The sequence below is a fragment of the Ranitomeya imitator genome, chromosome 10 (assembly GCF_032444005.1).
Source record: "Ranitomeya imitator isolate aRanImi1 chromosome 10, aRanImi1.pri, whole genome shotgun sequence".
NCBI classification, from domain to species: domain Eukaryota; kingdom Metazoa; phylum Chordata; class Amphibia; order Anura; family Dendrobatidae; genus Ranitomeya; species Ranitomeya imitator.
Window position 1 is genome coordinate 116,176,953 of NC_091291.1, and position 18,495 is coordinate 116,195,447.

The following is an 18,495-nucleotide window of genomic DNA, read 5'->3' on the forward strand; positions in this document are numbered from 1 at the left end:
CCTCGACTATCCCCTAGCGTCACACCCGTGGATAGTTAGATTCATCAGAGCTACCCAGAGGTTGCGCCCCACTATCAGACATATGTCTCCTTCTTGGGACCTTAACTTGGTCCTCAGATTTCTCTGCAAAGACCTCTATGCGTCAGTGGATAATATGCCCATTTCCATTCTTACACGTAAAACGGCGTTTCTTGTAGCAGTGACTACGGCTAAAAGACTGGGGGAAATTCAGGCCCTGTGTACTAGGGACCCATACCTTCAAATTAGAGAGGATTGTATAATTCTTAAACTCGACCCCTCCTTTATTCCAAAAGTAGGAACATCTAAAAATAGAAATCAAGAGATTGTGTTACCATCTTTCTGCAATAACCCTGCTAATGCTAAAGAAAAAGTCCTTCATTCTCTGGTTGTCAGGCAGGCAGTTCTTGACTACCTGGCAGCCACCAACACTTGGCGCATCGACCCAAACCTATTCATTTTGTATGGGGGCAAAAATAGGGGTAAAAAGGCCTCTAAGGCCTCTATTGCTCGGTGGATCACGTCTGTGATCTCTGAGGCCTATCAATCTGAAGGGCTCTCTCCTCCGGAGGGTCTCCATGTACATTCGACTAGAGGGATAGCTACTTCTTGGGCAGAGAGGGCAGGTGCCTCTCTAGAACAGATTTGTAAGGCCGCGACATGGGCTAGTGCCAATACCTTTTGCAAACACTATAAACTTGATGTTTTGTCTGGTCAGCATACTGCATTCGGGAGAAAGGTTCTCCAAGCGGTTATCCCACCCTGAGGAGGTGCTTTGGTACTCTCCAGGGTGCTGTCAGGATGACGTCCTGGAAAATAGGTATTAAGCTTACCGTTAATTATGTTTCCAGGAGTCCATCCTGACAGCACGGGTAGTTCCCTCCCTGTATTATTATATGATGCATGGTATTCTAGCATGTTTGTAACCTATTCCTAGCATATGATGTAATATGTTCCTGGTTATAATGTGATATGTTTGCTACCATTAAACAAAGATTTTTTCTGCATTTCCTTGAGGCGGTTCTTGTTACAACACTGAGGACTGTGGGTGGGACTTGGCCTTTTAAACTCGTGTGTTTCCTGTCCCAGCAAGGGGAGGAGGACGTCCTCCAGGGTGCTGTCAGGATGGACTCCTGGAAACATAATTAACGGTAAGCTTAATACCTATTTTTTTCCTTCCATGTTGCTTCTGCTGCTGTGAAGCACCTGAAGGGTTAATAAACTTCTTGAATGTGGTTTTGTGCACCTTGAGGGGTGCAGTTTTTAGAATGGTGTCACTTTTGGGTATTTTCAGCCATATAGACCCCTCAAACTGACTTCAAATGTGAGGTGGTCCCTAAAAACAAAATGGTTTTGTAAATTTCGTTGTAAAAATGAAATCGCTGGTCAAATTTTAACCCTTATAACTTCCTTGCAAAATAAAATTTTGTTTCCAAAATTGTGCTGATGTAAAGTAGACATGTGGGAAATGTTATTTATTAACTATTTTGTGTCACATAACTCTCTGGTTTGACAGAATAAAAATTCAAAATGTGAAAATTGTGAAATTTTAAAAATTTTCGCCAAATTTCCGTTTTTATCACAAATAAACGCAGAATTTATTGACCTAAATTTACCACTAACATGAAGCCCAATATGTCACAAAAAAACAATCTCAGAACCGCTAGGATCCGTTGAAGCGTTCCTGAGTTATTACCTCATAAAGGGACACTGGTCAGAATTGCAAAAAATGGCCAGGTCATTAAGGTCAAAATAGGCTGGGTCATGAAGGGGTTAAAGAAAGTACAATTATACCAGCTTTATATCCACCAATAATGCACAATATATTTACTTCTATTTACGTTTACATTTCTTTTGCAATTGTTAACTCTCCAATTGCAAAGGAGGGATCTGCTGGGCGAAGCTCATAGCAATCCGGCAATAACAACCACAGGGGTGTCCTGCTTACCTCAGATTGTCATGCCAACCCATCGGCCATCCTCGGTCATGTGACATGGGGACCGATGGGCGGGATTAGTTACACGCTTCCGGCAAGATCTCATTAAATGCCGCTGTCAGAAATTGAAAGCGACATTTAACGGGTTAACAGCCGCTGGTGGATCACGATTCTACCCGTGGCTGTCCAAAACAGCTGACATGTCCTGGGAAAGATGTGGGCTCAGTGCCCACATCAAAGAGAGGGACATGACATGCGCAGGGTTAATATGTTGATTATACATTGTCTAGGCCAGCTAATTTGTTCACCTGCAAAACAGAGGTACGAACTTTGCAGGTTGATTAAATACTCACAGTAAGCGTTCAACTCATCCCACCTTCCACCTGACCTGTGAATGATGACCTGAACCACAGAAGTAAGTATACAAAGGGATTTTCTATCCTTCTGATAAAATCAGAGACTTTACAAAACCACTGCCAGGAACACTCTACAGGACAGCAGCCAGGACATGCCTCCATCATGAGGGACACATATTTGACATTCTCCAGGATGCCAGCTTGGGGGACCACGGCCCCGGCTGGAAGAGTACAGATCTGCTCCATTGACAATCAATGAACCCATGGATATGTTTGGGTAAACCAGTCACTTGAGCCTCGCGGATACATTTGGGGAAGCCTGGAATAGGACCCACCGTTCACCTGGCTCTAGAGAGATGTTTGGAGAAGCCAGGTTGTGACCATCTGGTCACCTGGCCATGTTCCTCTGTGGACTGGCTGCTTGTCGTTACCTCCTGACTGTGGTTGTCATAGGTGGAGGCAGCCGGCCCTGGAAGCCCTGAAGTTGCAGCTGCTCTTATCCCGGCAAGTCAGTGGAAGGGCGAGACTCTAATTTTGGGTAATTTCTGTGACTGTTCTATGTGTTGTTGTCTGTTTTGTGGTTCAACAAAGTTTTACGGCTGGCTTTACATCTCCTACAGTGGTTTAGCATCAGCAACTGGACCTTGGAGTAATGGAAAAAGGAGGCTTGGTCTGATAAATCAAATTTTCTTTTCTTCCATGTGGATGGCTGAGTCTGTGTTCTTTGTTTCCATGAGTAAGAGACTGCACTTGGGGACGAAGACAAACCAGCAGTGGCAGAACGATGCTCTGGGCAATATTCTCCAAGGAAACCGTGGCTACTGGCATTCATGTGGCTATGACCCGTACCATCTACCTAAACACAAAATGGACCCAGAATACTCCTTAATGGCAGTGGTGTTCCCTAATGGCAGTACCACTTTCAGCAGGATAATTTTGGCAAAGATCGTTCAGTCATGGTTTGCTGAAGGCCATGTTGTTGACTTGACCTCCAGATTTCAATCTGATCAAGCCTCTTTGGGATGTGCTGGAAAAAAAAAACCACTTACCTGCTACTTGACAACCCTGCTATGACTCTCTTCCTCATTCCAAATCAAACATGGGATTTTTTGTTGTTGTTGCAATTATTTCCTGGTTTCTACATCATTAGAAATGATTCATCTTCGTTTACCCCTAGTCGTACATCAGATATGTCTTGTCTTCACTAGGTGTATCCACAAACCTGCGTGAGGAGGAGGTGCAGCAGGTCGCCATGGCATGCTGACACCATAAAATCTATCAAGGGACCGTATTCTTCCTCCTCTATGGAAGTTCCCTGAGTTATTCTTTAACTAGAGGGCAATAAATTGTTTTTCTGTATTTGCCAACGGTCTCTTGCAGGCACCTTTTTGGAGGCAATGAGTGTAGACCTGTTTATAATCTATCATATTGTGCCAATATAGAGGTCTGTATGTGCCACATTAGCTGAGGGTCTTCACCAGCTCATTACGCTACGGCAGCATATTGGTGCGTGTGAAAGCTCAAAAAGGGGTCCGCTAGGGGCTACTTAGACTCTGATTTTGATGGAACGTAATACAGCAAGCTTAAGGGGTTGTCCTATGAACAAAGAATATTTTTGATCTATTCATAGGTTGGTAAATTTGTGCCATCACTGAAGTCCAGTAGCTGAGACGTCCACCGATGACCAGTTAAGTGGAATGGCTAGGTACAAATCGAGATGCTTTGAGAAGAGATGAAAGAAAGTGGAATGGTCGTTCCAAGTTCTAAGTCAATAATACGCTGCTTGATCGCGGAGCTGTGACGTGACCTTGCTTGATCCCGGAGTGGTGCCACGGCTGTGCTCAAGCCACCAAGCACTCGCATGGTTCTTTGCAAGCTCTTAATTAAGGACTTGAACTTCGAGCGGCGAGGAAGCTGCTAGAGACATCTAAAGTTCCACCCTCATGCTCATCTCACTTACATTTTTCAATCTGAACCTTTTTTTATGTACATAGTTGAGCTCTTTTGAACTCATTTGCCTCATAACTTTTGGTTGCAGATCAACTAGTCAAACATTAAACTTATGTCATCCCCAGGGGCAAAGGCTTCTCACCTGTAAAATTCTCTTTGAATATTAACCTTTTACCATTTTATCAATTCTTCATTCTAACGATTGGAACCGAGTGCTGGCTGGATTGGGCTATTTGGTTTGCATAGTTTTTCATACTTGTTTTTATCTTATATTACTAAATTATATAGCAGTTAAGTATATCTAATCAGTTATAGCCTCATGGAGCCGCTGTTCTTCCTGTGGGTCATATAACGCTCAGACCTCTATTCTGGCAATTAGGCTGATATTTTGTCTTTTTAGTCCTCCCCCAGCGTACCAGTTGCCATAAGTGACGCCATGTACTTGGGCAGGCGTGGGCTATGAACTGCTCTGTCTGCCCATGTATGTGGCATCACTTATGATAAGAAATACATGGGAAAGGTCCGGTCGAGGGGAACATTTTATATGGCCCGCATAGCCGAGAGAGTGGACTTGGCTATATAACAAAATTATGTAACATTTAGAGGGCTTGACACAGGTCACTTGCCATGACAATGTAAGTTTGTAAATGAGTCTAAATGCCACTGTTTTCCTGAATCCGGCGATTTTTTTTTTTCCTGCGTCTCTCCATACATGAGATATGGCCCCTTTTTCACTGTATGTCCTTCTTGCCTTGTTGGCCATCTGGGTGTGGTCCTCAAGAAGACGCCCCTGTGGAACAGTTCATGACCACCCATTGGCTAAAAAAAAACCACTAGATTTATATACCGGGAAAAAGGGGCATATCTCAGGAATGGAGAGGAGCAGGAGCAAAATAAAAACATCACCGGATTCCGGGGAACAGCAGCATTTTAAACCAGGAAAAAAAAAAACCTATATATTAATGGCAAATGTCAAGTCTTTTAGGGTATTAATTAAAAAATAAAGATAAGCATGAAAACACTTGCTCCCTGGCAGGCCCTTTTTTTTTATCTTTTATTGGGCACCCTTTTTCCAGAAGTAATAGAAATACGGTAACTAGTAATATTCCCCATATTTTATTATAGGATTACACAGGTGCTTTTGTCTTTTTGTTCCTGTTTGTCTGAAGATCAGAAACTAATAATTGTGACCAAATAATTGAGACATCCAGAAGTAGCTCTGTAATGATAAAACATCCACGCACTTCCTATTATCTGGTGGGAATTGTACCCTGCTATGTGGAAGTGCGCCTTGTGGCCATTGTGTACCAAGGTTTGGCAAGATGATTATGGGGAAGTGGCTGTAATTTCTTCTTTGCGAGAAAAGTTAGGAAACAATGTAATCCCGCACTTGTCATCTTTTCTTTATCCATCCCATCACCATTTTGGCCCTTTTTATCTGCATCTCGCAGTTTTGCAGCGATCCACCATATTGTCTGATTTTTTTTTTTTTAAATGTCTTTTTTTTTCTCCTGCTTTCGTCTATTAGATACAAAGGATTCCTTTTATATAGGACTTATCGTATTCATTTTCCCACAAACAATTGTTTAACACAGTGATTTTTATTAGCCATGTTCAGAAGCGTCCAAATTGCTTGCAAAATCATAAACTCATTCCACCATAGCGCCAAGCATAGAACTGCGAATGTAGTTATTACTGCTCGGTGAAGCGGATAAGTAGGTGCAAGGTGCCTATCCTTCATATGGCTCCGGCCTCGTCAATGAATGAGATGCAATCATGGTGAGAAAAGACCTGGTGTTCTCAGGGCTTAAAGGGAACAGTCTAAGGCAGACCACATACAATAGATGGCGGCCGGCCGAAAACTGCCGATCATTTGACCTAGAGCCATCTCGGCCGACTCTACAGTACAAAGGATCACTCGCCAAGCCGAGCGCTCCTGTGCTCTCCGAGAAAGCTGCCGACTGACACGTGCGCCAGCAGCTCATTTCGGGGGGGAACAATACGATCGGCAGTGCAAAATCGGACCTGATTGATCAACATCACTCTCGACCGTCACTCAACTGACTCCTCCATACATAATAGACCATTGACTGACTTTAGTCTATGTGTACGGGGGCTCTTTACCATCGTATATGATCAATTTTGCTGGTTCGTCGAGTGATCTTCGATATTTTCACATATGGCGAATAAGTGTGAATTCTCAGCCCATCTAAATGCAACTTTTACAGTTAAGTCCATATATATTTCGACAGAGACCACATTTTTCTAATTTTGGTTATAGACATTACCACAATGAATTTTAAACAAAACAATTCAGGTGCAGTTGAAGTTCAGACTTTCAGCTTTCATTTGAGGGTATCTACATTAAAATTGGATGAAGGGTTTAGGAATTTCAGCTCCCTAACATGTGCCACCCTGTTTTTAAAGGGACCAAAAGTAATTGGACAGATTAAATAATTTTAAATAAAATGTTCATTTTTAGTACTTGGTTGAAAACCCTTTGTTGGCAATGACTGCCTGAAGTGTTGAACTCATGGACATCACCAGACGCTGTGTTTCCTCCTTTTTGATGCTCGGCCAGGCCTTCACTGTGGTGGTTTTCAGTTGCTGTTTGTTTGTGGCCTTTCTGTCTGAAGTTTAGTCTTTAACAAGTGAAATGCTGCTCAATTGGGTTGAGATCAGGTGACTGACTTGGCCATTCAAGAATATTCCACTTCTTTACTTTAATAAACTCCTGGGTTGCTTTGGCTTTATATTTTGGGTCATTGTCCATCTGTAGTATGAAACGGCGACCAATCAGTTTTGCTGCATTTGGCTGGATCTGAGCACACAGTATGGCGGCTCTGAAGACCTCAGAATTCATTTGGCTGCTTCTGTCCTGTGTCACATCATCAATAAACACTAGTGACCCAGTGCCACTGGCAGCCATGCATGCCCAAGCCATCACACTGCCTCCGCCGTGTTTTACAGATGATGTGGTATGCTTTGGATCATGAGCTGTACCACGCCTTCGCCATACTGTTCTCTTTCCATCATTCTGGTAGAGGTTGATCTTGGTTTCATCTGTCCAGAGAATGTTCTTCCAGAACTGTGCGGCTTTTTTAGATGTTTTTTATCTTTTTATTCTTGATGCTTATGAGTGGCTGCACCGTGCAGTGACCCCTCTGTAGTTACTTTCATGCAGTCTTCTCTTTATGGTAGATTTGGATATTGATACGCCGACCTCCTGGAGAGTGTTGTTCACTTGGTCGGCTGTTGTGAAGGGATTTCTCTTCACCATGGAGATTATTCTGCGATCATCCACCACTGTTGTCTTCCGTGGGGGCCCAGGTCTTTGCATTGATGAGTTCACCAGTGCTTTCTTTCTTTCTCAGGATGTATCAAACTGTAGATTTTGCCACTCCTAATATTGTAGCAATTTCTCGGATGGGTTTTTTCTGTTTTCGCAGCTTAAGGATGGCTTGTTTTACCTGCATGGAGAGATCTTTTGATCTCATGTTTACTTCACAGCAAAACCTTCCAAATACAAGCACCACACCTCAAATCAGCTCCAGGCCTTTTATCTGCTTAATTGAGAATGACATAACGAAGGGATTGCCCACACCTGTCCATGAAATAGCCTTGGAGTCAATTGTCCAATTACTTTTGGTCCCTTTAAAAACAGGGTGGCACATGTTAAAGGGAACCTGTCACCCCGAAAATCGCAGGTGAGGTAAGCCCACCGGCATCAGGGGCTTATCTGCAGCATTCTGTAATGCTGTAGATAAGCCCCCGATGTTACCTGAAAGAGGAGAAAAAGACGTTAGATTATACTCACCCAGGGGCGGTCCCGCTGCTGGTCAGGTCGGATGGGCGTCTCTGGTCCGCTGCAGGGCCTCCCATCTTCATTCCATGACGTCCTCTTCTGATCTTCAGCCACGGCTCCGGGGCAGGCGTACTTTGTCTGCCCTGTTGAGGGCAGAGCAAAGTACTGCAGTGCGCAGACTGAGGAAGAAGTCTGCTGACTTCGAAACGCGTTGGAGAGACTTTTTGGTCCTAGGTGCATTCCGTCAGCCGATCACGTGGAATACCACGTGTATGTGACGTCACGCGAGGTCCTGCACCTCGCCGGCAATCTACTTATTGAAGTGCGGCTTCATTGCTGAAGATCCAGAACACACCGCATGTGAGGTAACGGGTAACTGTCACCGGCCGGGACAGTTTCATTACCCACTTCCTCGCATATATATATTTTTGAGAATATTAGTGCTTTATATATATTTGGAAAGAACAGTAGAACTGGAAACCGGGCAACTACAGGCAGATGAGAAACAGACGCCAAATGCCAATAAGGTAACTAATTGAGCACAGTGTGAATACTTTTTTATACAGCAAGCTTTTTGCATATTAGATTTAGCGGCACCTCCAGCGCGATTACATACAATTATATATAATATACAAAAAACTTTTACAACATGATAATTTCCCTTTAATCCTCTATACAGTGATCTATACGAAGTATGGGGCATCCTGGGTTGCATCTACGGAGTGGCTGCTGGCCAGAGGAACGAAGGATAAAACTGACAGAATCGTGTGACAAAACCGTAGTCTGTGGAATATCTTGGGTCAGATAAAAATGAGATCAGATGGAAGGGATACTGTATAAGACCAGGTCTGGGTCAGGATATTGGTAGGAATAGCCCCAGAGATGTCGGAGGTAAACCGAGTACAATATCTGGTAGACAGCAGGGAGTTTAAACGGGGTGTGGTGCTGCCCTATTGGCCATCTGCCGAACTGCTGGACAGTGCAAAGAGCCTATTCTGTTAGTCTTGATGGCACCACAGGTCCCAGCCACACTGGTCTCTCTGGTAGGGTAACATCTGCACTACCCAGAGAAACTGGCTGTGGCATCTCTATAACCAGCACCGCACACAGAGTGGAAAACTGGTGACAAAGGCTGATGTCAAGTGTAGGGGTTACCACCCTGCACCAACGATCCTCGGGTTCTCTGCTGTCCTCTGTTCCCCGATTGCTCAGGAGATATACAGGCGGCGCCTGCCTCTAACAGCAGCAACCAGAGCTAGCTTATATTGCTGCCGTTTAACCACTTAAACGCCTCGTTCAACATCTGCGGCATCATCCTGACCGTAAGAGGCTGATGGGTTATGTCGGTTTGCCTAAATCCACCTCCACCATTTATGGCCTTCATAGGAGATCTTGATTTATTTTTTTTTTTACTTATGTACCTGTATACGACATGTTCAAGTACGTTACGGAGAATAAAAAAATGAAGAGAAAATAACCTTTATTGAAGATGGTTATAACGATCTCCTCTTTTACCTATTATTAAAAAAAAAAAGGGTATTTGATATTGTCATGTTTGCAATAGTTCGGTCTGTCAAAATATAGAATTCAACCCCAACTGAATGCCATAAAGAGAAAAAAAAAAAATCAAATTGCCTTTTATCAGTTCTTGCACCCTTCCTAAAAAGCGAAAAGTGTTTTATGTATCCCCAAATTGTATCAGTTAACAAAAAAAACCTCAGGTTGCAGGATGTCTCCCCTGTAAATTTGCACCATGATGTACCGGAGTGTAACAAGCGGTGTTCTCTTTGGAAAGGCTTTATCCTGTTTGTGTAATGCGCGGACCTTTCGTGTCTTGTACTAACCTACACGGACGGAGAGGAAGCCGGGTGGAGTTTCCTCCCGTCCTCGGAGCTCGATGTAATGCAGGGATTATTAGGCAGCTGGCACTGACAGGTAGCAGCTCTCTGGCTCTCGCTGTCATGCTGGGTGGGGATGTGTATAGTGATTTCATGTCTCAGGTGTCACTCAGCACAGGCCACCACAATGATTAATTGATGCAGATAATTAATCTGACTTCTTTCTGTTTTTTGTTTTGTTTTTTAGGTGTTTTCATTCTTTGTGTGTGAGTCATTCCCATTTGCACTATGGAGCGATCCCATAACAAGGTGTGCGGCAAAGAGAAGAGTGTGAATGCAGAAGAAGCCCCTTTTTTTGCAGCCTGTGATTTTGAGGACGAGATCAGCTGTGGGAAACCCATTCGTGGAAGGACAAAATCGCGCAGTTTGTCTGCATCTCCAGGACCGGGAAGCACTAAGGAATTCAGGTGAGTGTTAAGTTTGCACAGCCTATATTTATTGGTCTAAATGTTGGTTCATTTCCCCCTGGCTGGCCGCCCGTCTCCCCTGGCGGGGGGCTGGCCGCCCGTCTCGCCTGGCGGGGGGCTGGCCGCCCGTCTCGCCTGGCGGGGGGCTGGCCGCCCGTCTCGCCTGGCGGGGGGCTGGCCGCCCGTCTCGCCTGGCGGGGGGCTGGCCGCCCGTCTCGCCTGGCGGGGGGCTGGCCGCCCGTCTCGCCTGGCGGGGGGCTGGCCGCCCGTCTCGCCTGGCGGGGGGCTGGCCGCCCGTCTCGCCTGGCGGGGGGCTGGCCGCCCGTCTCGCCTGGCGGGGGGCTGGCCGCCCGTCTCGCCTGGCGGGGGGCTGGCCGCCCGCTCATGAAGTAGCCAAAATAGGATCACATGTGGGATCTCATCCAGATGTGCGTTTTTTTTAACAGATGCATTAGTTATTAACCTAGACAACTGTATTTGCCCTTTTACTATTTATTAAATTGTTCATGTAAAAAAAAAACTTCTTTTTTTTTTTCTGGCTGAAAAATGTACAGTTTTGCAAACTCGCATATGCAATCCTTCTTACATTGTAGACTTTTCTCAATTCTTGGGTAATGTGAAGCTTCCTTATGAGAGTTAGGCACTAGACTTTTGGTTCTTTTCTTTTGGTAGCAGAGAAGGAACTGTTTCAATAGTTTAGTCTTACAACACTCCCATTGCACCCCTTAGTAATTTTTCTTTTTCTTTCCAATTTACCATGCAGTTTCAGAGATGCAGATATTCAGTGCTCATTTTTATGGTCTTTTCCAAGGTAGCGTTGTTCGTACAGTAATTATGCAGAGAAGCCTAAAGACACTCCCCTGAGGATCCCTTCAGCTTCTCCCCCTTGGAACCCATAAAAATGATCCCTAATTAAGAAGGCCCATACTTCTGGAGCCATGTGGCAGATTTTAAGAAAGGAAAAAAAAATCGGAATAAAATAAAGCAAATACTGGCCACTTTTGACCTGGTAACAGGTCCTCTTTAAAGGGTGAATTCTTAATGTAAAATGTCTATTTAAGGGTATTTCAACCATCTAATCTTATGGCTTCTGTGGAGACACGGGGGTGGGGGGGGGGTTGGCAGGCACCCCAGTTCCGCTAGCCGGAATCGCATGGACCAGGGATCGTCCACCGAACGCCTGTGCTCCTTTTAATGTGGGCATAACACTACTCGGGCAACACAGGGTGAGGGTAAAACAGTGTGGCACTATTTTATTGAACCACAAAATAGGCAGATAACACACAGAACAGTACCAGCAAAATACCCCAAGATGCTGCACATTAGTCTCACCCTTCTGCTGACTTGCTGGGATAATGGCAGCTGATACTTCCGAGCTAGCAGAGTCGGCTACACCACCTGTGGCATGCACACAGAGAGGAGGTAACAACAAGCTTAGGAAGAGGACAGTACATTCAGGTACAAGGCCAGTTGACCCGAGGGTCACAACCTGGCTTCTCCAAACAGCTCCATGGAGCCAGGCGACCAGCGGGTCCCAATTCTGGCTTTCTCCAAACGTATCCATAGTTGAGCGATGGTCAATGGAGCAGATCTGTACTCTTCCAACTGGGGCTGAGGTCCCCTAGGTTGTTTCCTGTAGAATGATAGATGTGTCCCTTGTGATGGAACCATGATGTATTTGGATGCTGTCCTATCTCTGGTCCTTTTGGATGTTAAGATGTCTTGGCAGAATCTCTGGCTGTCTCTTTCTCTGTCTTTGTCAGTCTATATCGAGGCATGTAACCTATTTTTATCCTTATCAAGTGTCCTACATTCAGTATTTACATAAAGGGTAAGCATGGAGATGATATCATGAAGCATTACTTGATGATTTTAATCTATTTGCATAGTTTTTTCCTCAGTTTTTAAAAATCAGCAAACTACCTGGCCTAGAGAATGATTAATTAGCATATCAGTAAACATCGCTAGTCATCAAGGATAAGAGCACAATACAAGTCAATATTACAGGCTTACCCAAACAAGTCTGTTTTCTTGACGAGCCATAAAGAAACGCTTAAATTCAAAAGCCAACATACAGATAACAGCCTATTCTTTTTGGTTTGCTTAAAACCTAGGTCTGGGTAATTAAGATACATAGCTGTGTCTCCACAGCTTCTAACTAGGATGTGTTGTATTATGAGCAGTGGGGGTCTTTCCCCTCTAGTCTCTTCATTTTTGGGAATAGGTCCCCTCACTTTTTTCTCTGTCTGGCTTCATTCCCAGCCGCTACACCCTTCAATATGTGGAGCTGTGTTTGCAGGTGGATAGTAACGCCCCTGAGGAGCAGCCACTTTGCTGAACTTGCACTGCTGCTCCTTCATCCTCAGTTTTATTAGGCCTTTTAGAGTGTGTTGCAATGGATTGCTTGCTGTCTAGTGTGTGCGCCATTCTTGGCACCGTGTATACAGTCTATCTGCTATTTCATTGTTTGATTTCCAAAAATAAATTGTCACGTCTTCTGCTACCAAACGTTAATAATTAACTTCACAGGTTTGTTATAGAGGATGATTCCTCTGGATAGAACACTGGAAGGTTAAAGTTGTATTCAGCCAAACTCCTCATCCTTAGTACTGTCCTATCTGGCCTTACCTGTATCCTTGGCTCCTTAACCCCTTTCCGACATCGGGTGTAATAGTACGCTGATGTCAGATTCCCTCACTTTGATGTGCGCTCCGGGCCCGAGCCCACATCTTTTCCAGCACATGTCAGCTGTTTTGAACAGCTGACATGTGCCTTTAACAGCCGTGGGTGGAATCGTGATTCACCCGCGGCTGTTATCTAGTTAAATGCCGCTGTCAAACTCAATAAACACCTGATCTCCTTTTACGCTGCCATCACACTAGCAGTATTTGGTCAGTATTTTACATCAGTATTTGTAAGCCAAAACCAGGAGTGGGTGATAAATGCAGAAGTTGTGCATATGTTTCTATTATACTTTTCCTCTAATTGTTCCACTCCTGGTTTTGGCTTATAAATACTGATGTAAAATACTGACCAAATACTCCTAGTGTGATGGCAACCTTAAAGAGAGCCAGTCCACTCCACCCAAGGGAATGTCTCTTGGAATATTAACCTCTTCCTGACATAGGACTTTGTCTAGTGCAGACGTATGGTGCAAAATAGATAAATTTAAGTTACCCTGCCCCTCCATTACCACCTCCTTTTCCCTATGTATAAAGAAATACAAAATGAAATATATTTGGTGCACCACGTTTGCAAAAACCTGATCTGTTGAGATGGAGAATTTTTTTAATTTGTAGGATAATTTATGAAAAAAAAAATAAATAAAAATAAATATATATATATATATATATATATATATATATATATATATATATATATATATATATATATATATATATATATATATATCTATATCCACACACACCACACACACCCACACACATACACACATACACACACACACATACACACACACACATACACACACACACATATACACACACACACATATACACACACACACATATACACACACACACATATACACACACACACATATACACACACACACATATATACACACACACACATATACACACACACACACACACACACACACACACACACATATATATATTATAAAGAACCTGCTCAAGGAGCTGTGCAGAATAATAATGTGACTGGATGGAACCAAGCACTTCTATAAAACTGTCAGAAATCCAGTTTGTCCCACACAGCCATACTCATTACGAGGTATATACACACAAACCACACAGAAGAATGTCTTCACTTACAATCAGCAGCTGGAATATCCAGGGTCTCAACGCCTCAACCTTTGAATCTAAAACAAAGGACCCTGATTTTATACAAAGTATGAAAAATATAGACATTCAGATCCTCCTGGAAACATGGACCAGAGCCGAAAACGAATCCCTGGTGCCTATTAGATACAAGGAATTCTTGGTCCATGCCCAGAAAAATAAAAACATCAAACAGGGCCGTGGCTCAGGAGGAGTAGCGATCTGGTATAAAGAGGAGCTCCACCAGTACATCAAACCGGTGAAGAAAGGAGACAGCCACATATGGATCAGAATCAGCAGCTCCATCCTCACCTGTCAGTCTGATGTCCACCTCTGTGCCACCTATATACCACCGCCAGAGTCCCCCTACTTCAATCCAGACTGATTCGAGATCTTACAAAGAGAAGCCGCCCATTATCAGGCCCTGGGCAAAGTCCTCAATGCAAGAACGGGGAGAGAGAGAGACTTCCTGACCAGGGATGGAAACATCTACATACTTGGAGCAGAGAATGACGGCCAAGACCCTGTACACACTGAGAGAAACAGCTATGACAGTACAGTCAACAAAAGTGGCAGAAAGCTCCTGAACGTATGTAAAAGTTTAGGACTTCATATCCTTAATGGACGAAGCAAGGGTGACTCCCTAGGAAGGTATACACTAAACTCCCATCTAGGGAGGAGTGTAGTTGATTACGCCATTACAGACCTGAACCTGGCAGATGTCAGTGCCTTCATAGTCACCCCACAAACGCACCTGTCAGACCACAGCCAACTTCTTCTGTACATGAAATCCACAGAGAAACCATCCACTCAGAAGCCACAGCAGAGCGGCCTCTTCACCCGGCCTCCATCCTATAAATGGTCCAAAATGTCGGCACTAAAATATAAAGAAGCTTCCAGCAGACCTGAAATACAGCGGATGCTCCACCACTTCTACAACCTCGAGTACATGCCAAACCCAGAGGGAGTGAGCCAAGCAGCAAAGGACCTCAACAATATATTCTACGCAATGGCCAGACTGTCCGACCTTAAAAAAGTCGACTACAAGAGACCAAAAGAAACACAGGTCAATGGCTGGTTTGACAGAGAATGTAAAGCTGTACGGAAGACCCTGAGAACAGCCTCCAACAAGAAACACAGAGACCCCAACCACCTGGGTCTGAGGGAAGCCTATGACTCCATACAAAAGCAGTACAAAACCATCCTCAGGAGGAAGAAGCAGAGTTACATCTCTACCAAGCTCAATCAACTCCAAGACGCCCTCCAAGACAACTCCTTCTGGGAACTATGGAACCACATGGGCACCAAAGACAAGAAAATCAACAACCATATCCAAAATGGCAACCTCTGGCTCCAATACTTCAGAGACCTCTATAAAGACATTCCAAAGGAAGGACTAAGCCAAGAACAGGAAAACATAATGGCGAAACTAAAAGCAATGGAGGAAAAAATCAAAAACTTCCAAAACCCGGTGGATACACCTATAACACTACAGGAAGTAACCGAGAGACTCTCCTCCATAAGATGTAGAAAAGCCGGTGGCCTGGATGGAATCCTACCAGAAATGCTGAAGTTCAGCCCACCAGAAATACAGGCTGCAATGGTTAAACTCTTCAATATTGTGCTGAGTGCCGGCTACTTCCCTCGTACCTGGAACCAAGGCCTCATCACACCCATCCACAAGAGTGGGGACAGGTATGACCCAGCCAACTACAGAGGCATATGTGTCAGCAGCAACCTGGGAAAACTGTTCAACAGTATCCTGAACAAGAGGATCCTCACCTTCCTCACCGAGCACAACGTCCTCAGCAAGAGCCAAGCAGGGTTCGTGCCGAACCACCGCACCACTGACCACATCTATACTCTGCACAGCCTCATTCAGAGACACGTCTACAATACAAAGAATGGGAAGATATACGCCTGCTTTGTGGACTTTAAAAAGGCCTTTGATTCAGTGTGGCACCCGGGCTTATTCCTGAAACTGCTGGAGAGTGGAATAGGAGGAAAGACCTACGATGTCATCAAAAGCTCCTACACCGAGAACCGCTGCAGCGTGAGTGTGAACGGCAAAAGAACGGCTTATTTCCAGCAGAGCCGCGGAGTCAGACAAGGCTGCAGCCTAAGTCCTACGCTCTTTAACATCTACATCAACGAGCTGGCTACCGCCCTGGAATCCTCCTCAGCACCAGGACTCACCCTCCACGACGCCCAGGTGAAATTCCTGCTGTATGCAGATGACCTGCTGCTGCTGTCACCAACTGAGAAAGGCCTCCAGGACAACCTGAAAATCCTAGAGAAATTCAGCTCCACCTGGGTGCTACCGGTCAACCTAAAGCAAACCAACACCATGGTGTTCCAGAGGAGAAAGAGAAGATCAGACCAACACCCATCATTTACCCTCAACAACTGCGACCTCACAGGAACAGACAAATATACCTACCTGGGCCTAGAGATTCACCGGTCAGGGAGCTTCAAACAAGCCATAGAGACCCTGAAAGACAAGGCCTGCAAAAGCTTCTACGCCATCCGAAGGAAACTCTACCATCTGAAGCCACCAGTGAGGGTCTGGCTAAAAATCTTCGACTCCATCATCGCCCCAATCCTCCTGTATGGCAGCGAAGTCTGGGGTCCTCACACCTACCCAGACTGGTCAAAGTGGGATTCCAGTCCAACAGAAATATTCCACCTGGAATTCTGCAAGCACCTTCTCCAGGTCCATCGGAGCACCTCCAACAGTGCTTGTCGGGCCGAGCTGGGCAGATTCCCTCTACACCTAACAGTTCTAAAGAGGGCGCTGTCATTCCGGGCTCACCTGCATAGGAGCAATCCAAGCTCCCATCACCATAAAGCCCTGATACATGTAGGTGAAACAGAAAAACCAGAACCCTCGGAACAGCCCAGCCAAACCCAACCGGACCAGAACACCAATCACAACAACCTGACAAAAGCCGGAATCAGGAAGATGGAAGACGAAGGCCAGGAGAGGTATGTCAGTGACTGGAAGAATGATATCATCAGCTCACAGAAACTGACCATGTACCGGAGCCTACAGAGAGACTACAGACTGGCCCCATATCTAGAGAAACTCCCGGACCCCAGAGACCGCCAGATCCTGAGCCGATATAGACTCAGTGCCCACAGTCTGGCCATCGAATGTGGCCGACACAAGCAGAGCTACAAGCCCAGGGAGGAAAGACTGTGCCAACACTGTGATCAGGAGGCCATAGAGGACGAAACCCACTTCCTGCTACACTGCTCCAAATACTCAGCAGTGAGGGACACTCACTTCAGGAGACTCTCACATCTCTTCCCAGACTTCATCACCATGAAAGAGGAAGAGAAAACATATATCCTGCTGGGAGAAGAAGAGAGAGCGGTGGAGATAGCAGCGCGGTATGTGAGCGAATGTCATAGACTGCGAGAAAGAACTATGATGCCATGGACTATGGCCCCCACAATGGATCTGCCCCATCCACCTCCCCTATGCCATGGACTATAGCCCCCACAATGGACCTGCCCCATCCACCTCCCCTATGCCATGGACTATAGCCTCCATCCACCTTCCCTACAGCTCCTACCCAACATCCCCACAGTCCCTATCCCTATTGCCTTTATACACTTGCTTTGGCAAAACTGATGTGTATTTGGTCCTGCCAATAAAGCTTCTTTGAATCTTGAAAAAAAAAAAAAAAAAAAAAAATATATATATATATTGTAATGTAAATGTTCATTTTGTAATATACTTGTAAATGTTCATTCTGTAATAAGAGATCTTATTGTTTTTAACTTGCACAATTGTAATTAATAGAATCAGGTGAGTCAAAAAAAAAAAAAAAAAAAAAAAAAACCTTAAAAAGGAAACGACATCACCTGTTTTTAGCATGGACCCGTAGAAGCGCCGTAGCGCGAAACGGCCGTCGTCCGGTCTCTCCTCACTCCCGCTCCCTTACAGATCACTGCGTATGCCCGTTCATACTATGCATAGTATGTTTTGCTGAATAAAGAGCACACTTGGAAGAAGCGCAAGGGTGAGTGCTGCATCATTTTTCTTCTCATTATATATACACACACACACACACACACACACACACACACACACACACACACACACACACACACACACACACACACACATATACATATATATATACACCCCGTATATACTCGAGTATCAGCCGAGATTTTCGGGCTGAAAGTGCCCCCCTCGGCTTATGCTCGAGTCACGGTAGCGGTGGGGTCGGCGGGTGAGGGCGCTGAGGTATACTTACCTAGTCCTGGCGATCCTCGCGCTGTCCCTGCCGTCCCACGGACTTCGGCGCTGC

General features: G+C 44.9%; 1 protein-coding gene across 4 annotated transcripts in view; it reads left to right on the plus strand.

Moving 5' to 3' along the window:
* NADK (NAD kinase) overlaps positions 1-18,495 on the plus strand; it is an 86,208-nt gene that overhangs the window by 25,116 nt on the left and 42,597 nt on the right. For all 4 annotated transcript variants that reach the window (XM_069740936.1, XM_069740939.1, XM_069740938.1 and 1 more), the window contains exon 2: positions 10,151-10,370. In XM_069740936.1, the coding sequence (XP_069597037.1) occupies positions 10,192-10,370 (179 nt within the window). In that variant the 5' untranslated portion in view covers positions 10,151-10,191. The remainder of the gene's footprint in view (positions 1-10,150; positions 10,371-18,495) is intronic.